Source organism: Salvia hispanica, chromosome 6 (assembly GCF_023119035.1).
Source record: "Salvia hispanica cultivar TCC Black 2014 chromosome 6, UniMelb_Shisp_WGS_1.0, whole genome shotgun sequence".
In the NCBI taxonomy this organism is placed as follows: Eukaryota; Viridiplantae; Streptophyta; class Magnoliopsida; order Lamiales; family Lamiaceae; genus Salvia; species Salvia hispanica.
Window position 1 is genome coordinate 43480982 of NC_062970.1, and position 12374 is coordinate 43493355.

Below are 12374 nucleotides of genomic sequence, written 5' to 3' on the forward strand. Positions count from 1 at the left end.
TAATAAATGACGATTAATTGAATAGTGCAATTAACTAAGTGTACTTACAAGTTTTTTAAAACTAAGTTACAAATTGTTCAAGACCTTAAAAATTCTTTCAAAATATTTGGCAAAATAAGCTTATAATCAAACTACTACTCTATAATAAAATAAGCTTCAGTAGCTTATGATCACTTCAAAAATAATTTTATCAACTCAATTTATTTTTAACAATTTATAAGCAATTGTAAAATTACAAAATAGTTCTAGTGTGCTGTGTATTCGAATATTTACTTTTGATTTCATTTCTTTATAATTTTATCTCTATTATGACTCTAATTATTTCGCTAGCTTATAAGCTCAATTATTGAGATATTTTGGATAATTTCAAATCTATTGATAATAGGGATATCATTGAATTTTCAAAAAGTTGTATTTTATCCACAAACTTTTAATTTGGCAAATAATATCATGAACTTTACCCGAGTTTGTTAAATTTCCGTCGGCGAAAAAATTACGGCGAATGATACCATGACACGGTTTTTTTCGTAATTGCTCGAGAACAACTTCGCGAGCTTCAAGTTCTTCAATTTTGAGGATAGTTTTTCTTGAAGTACTCCCTCCAAAATTGTTCTTCAATCCATTAATATAGCTTTGAATTTTTTCGCCGGTGGGAAATAACAAAATCTGGTAAAGTTTGTGATATTATTTGCCAAATTAAAGTTCGTAGAAAAACCAACTTTTTGTAAAATTCCATGATATTAGGGGTCAATATCACTATTGGATCGATCGGTTTGTCTGAGTATCTTTGTTTAATTCGGTCAGATTCACACATGTAAACCCATGGACTAATGAGTTGCCATCAGTGGGGATCCAGATCTTAAAACGGAAGGAGCGAAATAAAATTTATCTTAAGCTAACGAAGGAGGGAGGGGCGACGTAGGAAGCTATCGGAGGGGGTGACTACGGAAAATTTACGTCCAGGGTCCATGGTAGCCGGTCGCCCCCTCCTGCCCCCTAGGATCTGCCATTGGTTGCCATGAGCAGGAAAATCAGCGCGTTCGACCATGAACCACAAGATGACCAACCATTTTTTTAATTTTTAAACATTTAAAAATAGTAATTTGTGCCTCATAAGATTTCATTCATCCGTTTACCATGAAGAATGTATATAAGAGCTTAACCACTGCACCATAAACATATTTGAACATTATAAACTTGAAATAATCTTATAAAAAATAGTTTTTTTTTTTTTATCTAAACTAACTAATAATTTGAATTTGATTATATATTCATATAAAATACTACTCCCTCCATTCCAAGGAAGATGTTATCTTCCTTGGGTGGCACAAGATTCTATACAACTTTATTTTGTTTGTTAAATGGAGAGAATACAATAAAGAGGGAATAAATAAGAGATAAAGATGTTTCAATTTTAATAATGAGTCATTTTGATTAGGAAAAATAAAAAAGAATAATGAGCCATCTTCGATGGGACAAAGGAAGTAATTTTGAGACATAATGTCTCTTTGCAATAATACCCTTATGTTTTTTTAATCATAAGTATACGATAATGTTATTTTAGAAAAATATCTTAGATTATATAAATTGAATTAGATAGTATTTAATGTATCCATAGTTTCAATTAGAGTATTTGAAGTTTTAATTACTACTCACCCTGTCTGCGAATAGGAGTCCGACATTTTCATTTCGGTTCGTCCACGAATAGAAGTCCCAGTTCACTTTTACTATAAATAGTATATAGGCTCCTACATTCCACTTACTCATTTCACTCACATTTTATTTAAAACTAATTATATAAATGAGACACATATTGCACTAACTTTTTCTCACTCACTTTTCTTAACATTTCTTCAAATCCACGCCGAAAAGAAATAGGACTCCTATTTGCGGACGGTTTATGGGGTGGTGCGACAATTTGATTTTTTTATTCTTTACATACTTAATAGTATAAAATTTATCAAATTAATGATAATTTTTAAAACACACATATTTTGTATGAGAAAGAGCTCATATGATTATTAAAATATAAAATTAAAAATGATTGCTCTTAAAAATAAAATTTATCAGTCAGTATTAATATATCATGTATATAAAATTTTACTTTTTTCATGATATTAAGACTTACCTAACTGAAATTTCTCAAATCTTAACTATATAGCTTTAAAGTATTAAACAAATGAGTTAATACATATAATTATTTTTTTTATTATCGAAGTTCGACTATGACACTCTAAAGATAAAAAATTTATAGAATTTAAACTTTTAGAAAGTAAAGAATTCAAAATCAAAATCATAAACCCAATTAATATAACTAAAATCACTAATCAAATTTTAATTTATTTCTTAATATAGTAATTGAGCTAAGAACTCTAAAATGCCTCTATAAAGAAAATGAGAAAATAAACTACTACTATATAGTTTAAAAAGTGTTAAATAGACGAGTTAAGAACTTGTGATTATTTTTTGTTTATCTAGGTTCGACTTTAACGTTCCAAATAATTATGAGTTTAAATAAATTAAAAAGTAAAATTATGAAAATCTCAAAATCGTAATATTTATTATTTAGCTTAAAACATTAAATATACAATTGATGAAAATATGATTATTTTTTTTATCGAGGTTCAACTCGTAATGTTCCAAAAATTAAGAGTCAAAGAAATTACAAATTGAGCAAATGTAATGTTCCAAAGTTAAGAGTCAATAAATTACAAATTGAGCAAATATATATTCATTAAAAACTGCTTAGAAACATATAGGGGGATCGATCAGATATGTATTGTAAGTTACAATAGGGAATCTTAGTTTGCGAAAAAACAATGTAGAGAGAATTGATCGAATGTGTAATTCGTACATGATAAAAAATTATGATACTTTTCAGGTTAGTGAAAGAAAAATATAGTATAATTTGTTTTATAGTTGAAACAACTAATTATACAATAATTATGAAAATTATTTAAGTATTATAGTATCATCTAAAATTTAAATAATATTTATTTATTTTAGTTAATTTTATACTTATTTTATTAGTAAGCAAGTAAAATATAATAACATATAGTGTAACTTATTACTATAAAATTTAAATATGATAAGGGTACTTTCGAAAGATATATCTTCGACTAATTAATTACTTATGCAAAAAAAAAAAAAAAAACATGTATGTTTTCGAGTAATTTTGAAAGATATATCTTCGAGTAATTTATTTTATTTTGTATGGTATACATCAATTAACTAATTATTAAATATTTAATTATTTTTTATGCAAAAAAAAACATGTATGAAAAATTATTTAATTAAAGTTATCAGCATTTTCGAATTTTAAGTGAATCACAATCAACTTATAGAAATGTCAAATAGAGATTTATTGTAACTAATTACGCTCACCGTGCCAACTTAATTGTCATTCTTGGAGTGAGTACGGGTTTTAAGAAATGTAAAGAAAAATTGATTGAAAAAGTTAGTGGATTGTGAGACCCATTTTTTTATATTGGTTTTATAATAAAATTTAAGTGAAGTAAGTTAGTGGAATGTGACACCTACTTACCGTTTATGGTAAATGTGAAGTGTGACAATTAAGTTGAGACGGACTGAAATGGAAAAGAGTGACAATAAAGTTGGGACAGAGGAAGTAGTTAATTAAAGAAATATTAGGTGTATGCCATAATTATAAGGATAGCAAATCTCGTTCACCTTAATTAGAAGAAATAAACGGTTATAACTTATACAAGAATGTACATATAAAAAATAAAAATTAATAAGAAATTAAATGGGTAATAATGTCAAAAAATTCATTTTCAAACAAAAAGGATCATAGGACGGAGGGAGTAATAATTAAGTACTAATACGTTAAAAGGTGAACAAAGAGCATCCACAACAGTGGACGTCCCGACAGACGTCTGACCGTCGAGCGGCTCGTCGGTCGGTGACGTACACAATTGCGACGGACGAGCGGGCGACGGACATGGGAGATAGACGAGAGGTCATTCGTGATCATGCGCGGATGTCCGTCGGTCGTCCGTCGTCTCGTCCGCTATTGTGGTGACTCGACGGACGTCCCGACTGACATCCCAATTTTTTATTTTTTTTAAAACTCTATATATACGGCTCGTTGCACTTCATTTCATTTGCACCACTTGTATTAACGAGTTTCTCTTCTTTCTCTCTACATTTCTCATTTGTTCGGTGGATCCAAAAATGGCTAGTGGTAGTGCTGGGGATGCTTGATACAAGAGCAGCAGCAGCAGCCGGTGGTACCTCGCCTCATTCATCATCGAGCTGTAGTATCCCGGGACCTCGTCGGTGCCCACCAACGGTTGTTTGACGACTATTTTGCTGAGCAGCCGCGGTTTGGGGAGAACTTTTTCTGGCGGCATTTTTGGATGCATCAGCTGCTATTTATGAGTATGATGAACGCTTTAGAGTGTCGGTACAAGTATTTCAGGTTCAGGGAGGATGCGAGTGGTAGACGTGGTCACACGCCTATACAGAAGTGCACTGCCGCAATCAGGTAGTTGGCCTAGGAGGCGCGACCGACATGTTCGACGAGTACCTCCACATCGACGAGACGACTGCCCGCGAGTCTCTGAAGTATTTTTGTCAGGGCGTCATTCACATATTTGGGGATAGGTATCTTCAGAAGCCTACGCATCAAGACTGCCAGGATCTAAGGGATATGCACGGGTCAGTGGATGGGTTTCACGACATGTTGGGCAGCATAGATTGTATGCATTGGGAATGGAAAAACTGCCCCACCGCCTGGAAGGGGCAGTACATGACTGGTTTTAAGGAAAGAATCCCACGATGATCCTAGAAGTTGTAGCTAATCACCGACTATGAATTTGGCATGCGTATTTTAGGGTAGCCAGGGCGAACAACGACATCAACGTCCTCCAGTCGTCGCCCCTTTTCAACGAGTAGTGTATGGGCGTTGGTCCAACCATCAGTTCCGTCGCCAACATCAACCAGCATAATATGAGTTACTATTTAACGGATGAGATATACCCTAGCTGGCTCGTCTTTGTGAAAATGATCAGATGCCCAACAGATTCAAAGAAGATCTAGTTTGCACAACGTCAGGAGGTGGAGCGTAAGGATGTGGAGCGTGCATTTGGTGTGCTCCAGGCTCGATGGGCAGCGGTGAAGGGTCCAACACGTTTGTGGTATGAGGATTGTATTGCTGTTGTCATGTATGCACGTATTATCATGCACAACATGATTGTCAAAATGAAGGCTGACTAATTGGGCCAATGAAGATGCTGATGCTGCCGGTCCAAGCCACAGCATGGCCACCGCCAATGTACGAATGAGGATACCTCATGGGGATGCTGACCGGGTCCGTGCATTTGCCGATCTTCGACAACAAGAAACCCATATTTGACTTCAAAAAGATATAATTGAAAAGTTATGGGCGCGGAGGAATGCACATTGATATTTACTCCCTTCGTCCCTTAAAATTTGGCACCATTTGACCCGGCACAGGTTTTAGGAAATGTAATAGAAAGTGAGTTGAAAAAGTTAGTGGCATGTGAGTCCTACTTTTATATATTAGTTTTAAAATAAAATGTGAGTAAGAATGAGTTAGTGGAATGTAGGATCCACTACCAAAAATGGTAAAAATGAAAGATGACAAATTTTTCGAGACGGACGAAAAAGGAAGTAAGTGACAAATTTTCAGGGAAGAAGGGAGTATAATATAATTTGTTTAAATATTGTTTTTTTTAATTGAAATATTTTATTTTATTTTATTTAACAAAATTATTATTGCATTTTCTCCGTCCGTACTCCTGTCAAAAGTTTATTTCCTAATAGATTATTATAAAGTGGACTCATAATAATCATAAGCCGTTTCGTAATAATTTTTTTGAAAATGCTAATTAACTAATACAATTACATTTCTCGTGAAGAGTTAACACAATTATTTAAATTAAAAATAATAAAGAGAGGAAATGCTAGAGAGAAGGTAGAGGAGAGGGATTTTATTTAAAATGGATTCTCTCAAAAATATGAGATCCACGAATCCACATTTGTCCTTGGTGTATTAGGAATGCAATATATAATGTAGTAAGTGATACTTTCCGCCGAAAAAATATCCTGCCAACCTAAATTACTTAAGTCGTGTCTATTTTGGATTGTCTCAAATTATTACTTGAGATATTTTCCTTTTTGGTAAGACATCTAGTATTCTCTAATACTTCATCCGTCCCATTGAAGATGACCCACTTTTCTTTTTAGTTTGTCCCAACTAAGATGACACATTACTTAAAATGGAAACACTTTTATCTCTACTTTATTCTCTTTCTTACTTTACTCTCTCTTCTCAACACACAAAATAAAGTTGCATAAAATCCCGTGCCGCCCAAGAAAGAGGTCATCTTCCTTGGGACGGAGGGAGTACTTTACTCTTTTCTCTTTCCTACTTTATTTTTGTGCTACTTTATTTTAAATTCCATAATGAAAAAACTGCCCCACTAACTCAGGATAAGGGAGTAGTTCAATTTTGGTATTTTGGTTTATCCACCAAAACTGGTCCAGTTTTAGTTTCAAAAACTGTTTTACCATGCACTACACTAATAATGATTTGAGTCTCATTATCTATTAACAAAACATTAGATACTTTTACTTTTTCTCTTCTTCTAGATCAATTTCGCATTAGAAAGTGTCTATTTCTAGAAGACGAAGGAGTAATATAAAACTGACCTGGAATGTTTCCATGCTGAAATGCTTTGTTTTTGAGTAGTTCCAAAGCAGCATCAATTTGTAAAAGCCCATGTTTCACTGCCAATCCAATCTCTGCAACCTTTTGTTCCCGTGTTGTCACCAATATTTTGCTCTGCAAATCTTGGACAATGAATGGATGCTTCAACTCCTCCCAATGAGAAACTTCCCAAAGATCATCCAACACTATGAGACATCGCTTTTCTTTTTGTATCTCACATAGTCGGTCAACCAACTCTGAGTAGCTCAAATTTGGAATCTCCGCGCTTGTTCGTGGCTCATCGTTCAGGATTGAAACACTCCTCTTCTTTTCAAGCTGCCTCAGAACATCCTCCCAAACTGATCGACTCTCACATTGCTCAGTAATGCAAACCCACGCTGAGAGGTCAATGTCGGTCGTCTCGTTGTAGAGCTTCTTGGCAATGGCGGTCTTGCCTGAGCCGCCCATTCCCCACACCGAAATAATCCGATTCTCTGTGTCTTTCCCTAAGTGATGAACAAGTAGCTTCAGCTCATCCTCCATGCCTAGGAAGCAATCTCCCGTCTCCAAATAGGGGAATGTCTTCCTTGACATGTTGTTTCCACCCGAGCTTTCCCCCTCTCCTTTCGGATTGATGAGTATGCTCCGTGTTATGCCTTTTTCTTGCATAGCCATGCTTATCCTCTCCAGTCTTGTTGTGATTTGTGAAATCTCAGAGCCTAATTGGTGGAGTGAGTTGCAGTCTGTCAAAATGCAGGAATATTTGCGGACCAAATGTCTGAGGCCTCTTCTCCTTGAACAAACTTGACAAGCTGCGTGTCTTTCAATGGTGGATTCAGATCTGTAGACGAGATCTCTGATCTCGGATATCCAATTGAAGATGGTACTGCTTTCATGTCGTCGTTTGTCAGCGTCTTTGAGGAAACACTTCATCTCTTTGAGCTGCCGCTCGAGCTCCTTGACTTGATGGGCAACACCAGCTAAAAACCTTCCCTCTTCCAATAGCAAATCACGGATGGTTTCAAGAGCAATAGACACCACTGCTTCTGCCATTGCAACAATTCCAAGCTTTGATTGTTGGGTCAAATGCTCAGATGTGAAGATAGAAGGAAGGGGCATAAACAAGAGAGTAGGAGACAGCTTGCAAAAGAGGTCAATAATGCTAACAAATTCAAGAATCCCTACAATAACAACGGACGGCTGTAAACCAAGGAATTTTGTTCCTCAATTAGATGATCTTGTCACTGGGTAGTTGGCACTATTTAATGCACCATGACTCCCAACTGCCATTGCTGCATAATTAAATAGTAGGTTAAATAATACGCACTGAACTATTGAAGTAACTAATTACTCCATATAATTGGGCATTGGTTAAATTACAAATAGAACTTTAAACTACTGAATGTGCCATGATTTCCAGCTACTCTGTCACGTGATTGACGTAAAAAATGAATTACCATGTCAACTAGTAATCTAGTAGATTTAATTGTCAACAAGGTCATTAGTAGACATGTACTACTCCCAACATACATAAATATATCACACTTTCATTTCTAATTTGTCTCACGAAAGATGTTACATTTCCATTTTTTAATAAAATTCTTCTTCACATTAATATAAAAATTATATTCTCTCTTTCCGCACAGAAAACAAAAACCTACTAAAATATCATGTCGTCCCACAAGTGTGATATCTTTTATGGGACAGTCCACGTTATACTAGAGTCGTTTCAATACTTGTCATCTAGTGTTAAGAGGGTTTCTCTTAACCACGGCCGGCGGTTACGCTCGGCGGCCAAGGATAGTTCCGACGCCCTTCTTAGGGTCGGCGGAGAAGAACGATCGGCTGTGCGCGGGCGAAGGTCCCATCGGGCAGCAGAGCTTCTAGGTTGTATAACTTGATTAACAAGATAATTGGGCAAAAGATAATTCTTATTCATGTATCTCGTTTATGAAACAAGCGCCCTATTTGTAATACTAAGGACCCTAGGGTTGGTTCGACTCCTAATCCTAACTCATCTCGGGAAAGAACCAACAAAGAAAACCCGAAATATCTAAGCAAAAATAAATAATAAAAACACTAATATCCCAAAAGAAACAAAAAAGGAAAATTAAGGAAATAAAATAAATAACTCAATATACTCGACTACTTAGAAACGTAATCGCCAAGCCTTTCTGGTGGGCGTGTATTCCTCTTTGGTTTCGTCGTCGCGATGGACGGTCGGTCCAGCGGCGACCTCCGATCGACTTCTAGCTGTTCCTCCTCTGGTCCTTGCACCTCGGCATCCTGAGTCACCGGCTGTTGTTGAGTCACCGGCTGTTGTTGTATCGTATCAATCCCCCTCTCCATAGCGACCTCCTTGTCCTCAAGGAGCACATTAGGAAATCGACGCTTGACCAGTTCAAGAGGTTCCCAAGTCGGTGAGTCCGACCCATCCGACCAACGAACTAACACATGCTCTTTTGGTTCACGATCATGCCACAACATCTGGCGTTACAGCACCCGAACCGGATACACGACTGGTCTATCACCCCGAAAGTCCGAAGGCAACGTCCCCCCAACAGTAATCCCGTCTCCTTCCACAAATGCCCGCAAGAGACTGACGTGAAAAACATTATGTATCTGACTTCCCTCCGGGAGGCGCAAACGATACGCCACCGGGCCGATACGCTCCAAAACCTCACAAACCCCCGGTGTCAGATGTGGCGGAAACTCCTCACGCCCCACCTGTATCTGGACACTCTCCTCTGGGTCCAACAACACGATTTCATATCATTCGGACGTGTCTGGTGCCGGGATCGTAGCAACTAGTGAATGCAAATTAACGCGGCGAAGCGGCGGCTGTATACCCTGAAGGACAATCGGATTGTCCTTATGCGTGAACGCTAACGTTTTTCCCGCAAAATCCGCTGTTACCTTCCCCAATGACTCAAGCCAATCCATACCCAGAACGATGTCCGGCCCGTGAACAGGCAAAACATGAAGGTCAACCACAACTGTCGTCCCCTGAATCTCCAGCATGGTTTGCTTTGAAATGTGCGTGCAAAGTAACGTCTCGCCATTTCCTACGAATACGCGGAAGGGACGAATTGGCGATAATGGTAGGTGTAACTTCTCCGCTACCGCGGGGTGCAAGAAATCCCTATCACTACCGGTATCGATAAGAATGCAAACTTCTTGGTTCTGTATTAATCCCAGCACCTTGAGGGGTCTAGAACGATAACCTCCACCCATGGAATGAACGTGGGAAATCTCTGCGAGCATATTCTCATCAGTTCTGTGGTCCTCCAAAGGCTCCACGTCGAACTCGTCCTCTTCGTCCATATAACAGAGCAACCGTTGCTTACAAACATGTCCTATTACCCATTTCTCCGGGCAATAATAACACAGGCCTAGGCGCGCGCGTTCTTCCCTTTCTGCTTGCGAGACTCAAATCGCCGGAGCCTGGGACTGATCTGCCGTGCGGGTAGCGCCTACCGGCGGTTGACCCTTCGGCTGGGCGGCTAGCGAGGCTGAGGATTGACCGGGAGGGAAACCGGACTAACCCCTTGTCTCACGTTGTTGCCACGGGCGACGCGTGTTATTTGCAGATTGAGCAGGCTGTGTGTTGGCCAATTCTAATGATAGAGCCATCGCAGCCGCTAGAGAGGACGGACGGTGGAGCTTCACGCGCTCCTGCATATCCGGCTTTAAACCTGCCACGAACAGAGTGAACAATTCTGACTCTGGGATCCCTTGAATCCGATTGAGATACTTCTCGAATGTGTCGTGGTACTCTGCCACCGAACCAGTCTGCACAAGTTTGGCAATAAGACCAAAATAATTCTGAAAGCTCTGTGGCTCAAATCTGTGACGCACGTCCTCCAAAAATTCTTGCCATGTTACGAAGTCATTGTTCGCACTGTAATTGAAAACCCAGTCTGCGGCAGGTGGGTCGCACAACATGACCGCATAGTGGAGTCGATGTGCATCGGGCATCAATAAGTGATTGAAATAATATTCAACCCTAGAAATCCAATTGGTGGCGTCCGAGCCATCGAAGCGAGGTGGTTGCATCTTCACACGCTCGGGCTTATCATATCCGGACCCATGCGGTTGGAAATGCTGGGGGGATCCCAACATGAAGCGGAGCGGTTAAACTGTTGATTATCAAAACCCCCTGTGTGGTGGCGAGATTGGCGGCCACCCGGCGGATCCCAACACGAACCCCTGCGGTTACGTCCCTCACGGCGACCCCTGTCAACCTGGGCGTTGGATCGTACCCCGAAATTAGGGTTTCTACCGCGGTACTCGGTATCCCCATATCTCCGACGACGCTGATCGTCATACTCCGGTTCATCAATCTCGTCGTCCTCGAAAAAATCCTCGTTTCCTCTTATGACCGACGGATCAAGTTTGTCGAATCTGCGGTCCGTCTCTTCACGCCAAGAATCAAACTTATCATAACGATCAATCAAACGATCCAATTTGTTATTCACGGGATCAACATGAGTAGTATCCTCCAAGTCTCCGTCATCCATGGACGGTCGTTGTAGAATAATGTTGTCGCGGCGTCCCACGTTCTGGTTGCGACGCGACGTTCCATTTGGAAAAGTATCCGGGCGGTGGGCCGCCCAAATCCCTTTACCGTTGTTGTTGAAGCGCGGCATGAGTTCACAATGGTGAAAGCACCAGATGTTAAGAGGGTTTCTCTTAACCACGGCCGGCGGCTACGCTCAGAGGCCAAGGAATGTTCCGACGCCCTTCTTAGGGTCGGCGGAGAAGAACGATCGGCTGTGCGCGGGCGAAGGTCCCGTCGGGCAGCAGAGCTTCTAGGTTGTATAACTTGATTAACAAGATAATTGGGCAAAAGATAATTCTTATTCATGTATCTCATTTATGAAACAAGCGCCCTATTTATAATACTAAGGACCCTAGGGTTGGTTCGATTCCTAATCCTAACTTATCTCAGGAAAGAACCAACAAAGAAAACCCGAAATATCTAAGCAAAAATAAATAATAAAAACACTAATATCCCAAAAGAAACAAAAAAAGGAAAATTAAGGAAATAAAATAAATAACTCAAAATACTCGACTACTTAGAAACGTAATCGCCAAGCCTTTCTGGTGGGCGTGTATTCCTCTTTGGTTTCGTCGTCGCGATGGACGGTCGGTCCAGCGGCAACCTCCGATCGACTTCTAGCTGTTCCTCCTCTGGTCCTTGCACCTCGGCATCCTGAGTCACCGGCTGTTGTTGAGTCACCGGCTGTTGTTGTATCGTATCATCTAGTCAGGTAAATAAAGATCAAATTATCTACCGGTTGAACTCTAATCTGAATCTCATACACGTCTTTCATTGCATTAAGCTTTACTTTGATTTCAAATCAACATTCTAGGACACATTAAAAAGAACTTAATAAATTGATGCCATAAATCCAATCGTCCTTAACACAGCAAAGAATAACTCACATGAAAAAAGAAATACACTTGACTTTAGGTAAACAAAGTAAAAGATAAAAATAGTGAAAAATAGTACTCCCGTCCAATAATTATTTACTTTGGTTTTGGCATGGGTTTAAGAAATGTAAATGAAAACGGATTGAAAAAGTTAGTGAAATATGAGTTTCACTTTTATAAATTAATTTTATATTAAAATATGAGTGAAATAAATTAATGGAATGTGACTTATCATTTATGGATA

The 12374-nt window shown here is 38.7% G+C and overlaps 2 protein-coding genes across 2 annotated transcripts; one reads left to right on the plus strand and one right to left on the minus strand.

Annotated features, from left to right (window-relative positions):
* The first annotated feature begins 4534 nt into the window (after window positions 1-4534).
* On the plus strand, window positions 4535-5377 carry LOC125195413. Its single transcript, XM_048093563.1, has 2 exons — window positions 4535-4767; window positions 5230-5377. Exons 1-2 carry the CDS (start codon window positions 4535-4537, stop codon window positions 5375-5377), a joined length of 381 nt encoding a protein of 126 aa, XP_047949520.1.
* A 1260-nt stretch (window positions 5378-6637) lies between these two features.
* Window positions 6638-7747, minus strand: LOC125195414 (putative disease resistance protein At1g50180). The gene has a single exon (XM_048093564.1). It carries the CDS (start codon window positions 7745-7747, stop codon window positions 6638-6640), a length of 1110 nt encoding a protein of 369 aa, XP_047949521.1.
* Window positions 7748-12374: the final 4627 nt, after the last annotated feature.

What these genes read in the sequence shown, in the direction of transcription:
- LOC125195413 (XM_048093563.1), top strand. Translation starts at nt 4,535, where the DNA reads ATGTTCGACGAGTACCTCCACATCGACGAGACGACTGCCCGCGAGTCT. An exon ending in CCCACCGCCTGGAAGGGGCA is followed by an intron (nt 4,768 to 5,229) that starts GTACATGACTGG and finishes GTCAAAATGAAG; the next exon opens with GCTGACTAATTGGGCCAATG.
- LOC125195414 (XM_048093564.1), bottom strand. Translation starts at nt 7,747, where the DNA reads ATGGCAGAAGCAGTGGTGTCTATTGCTCTTGAAACCATCCGTGATTTG.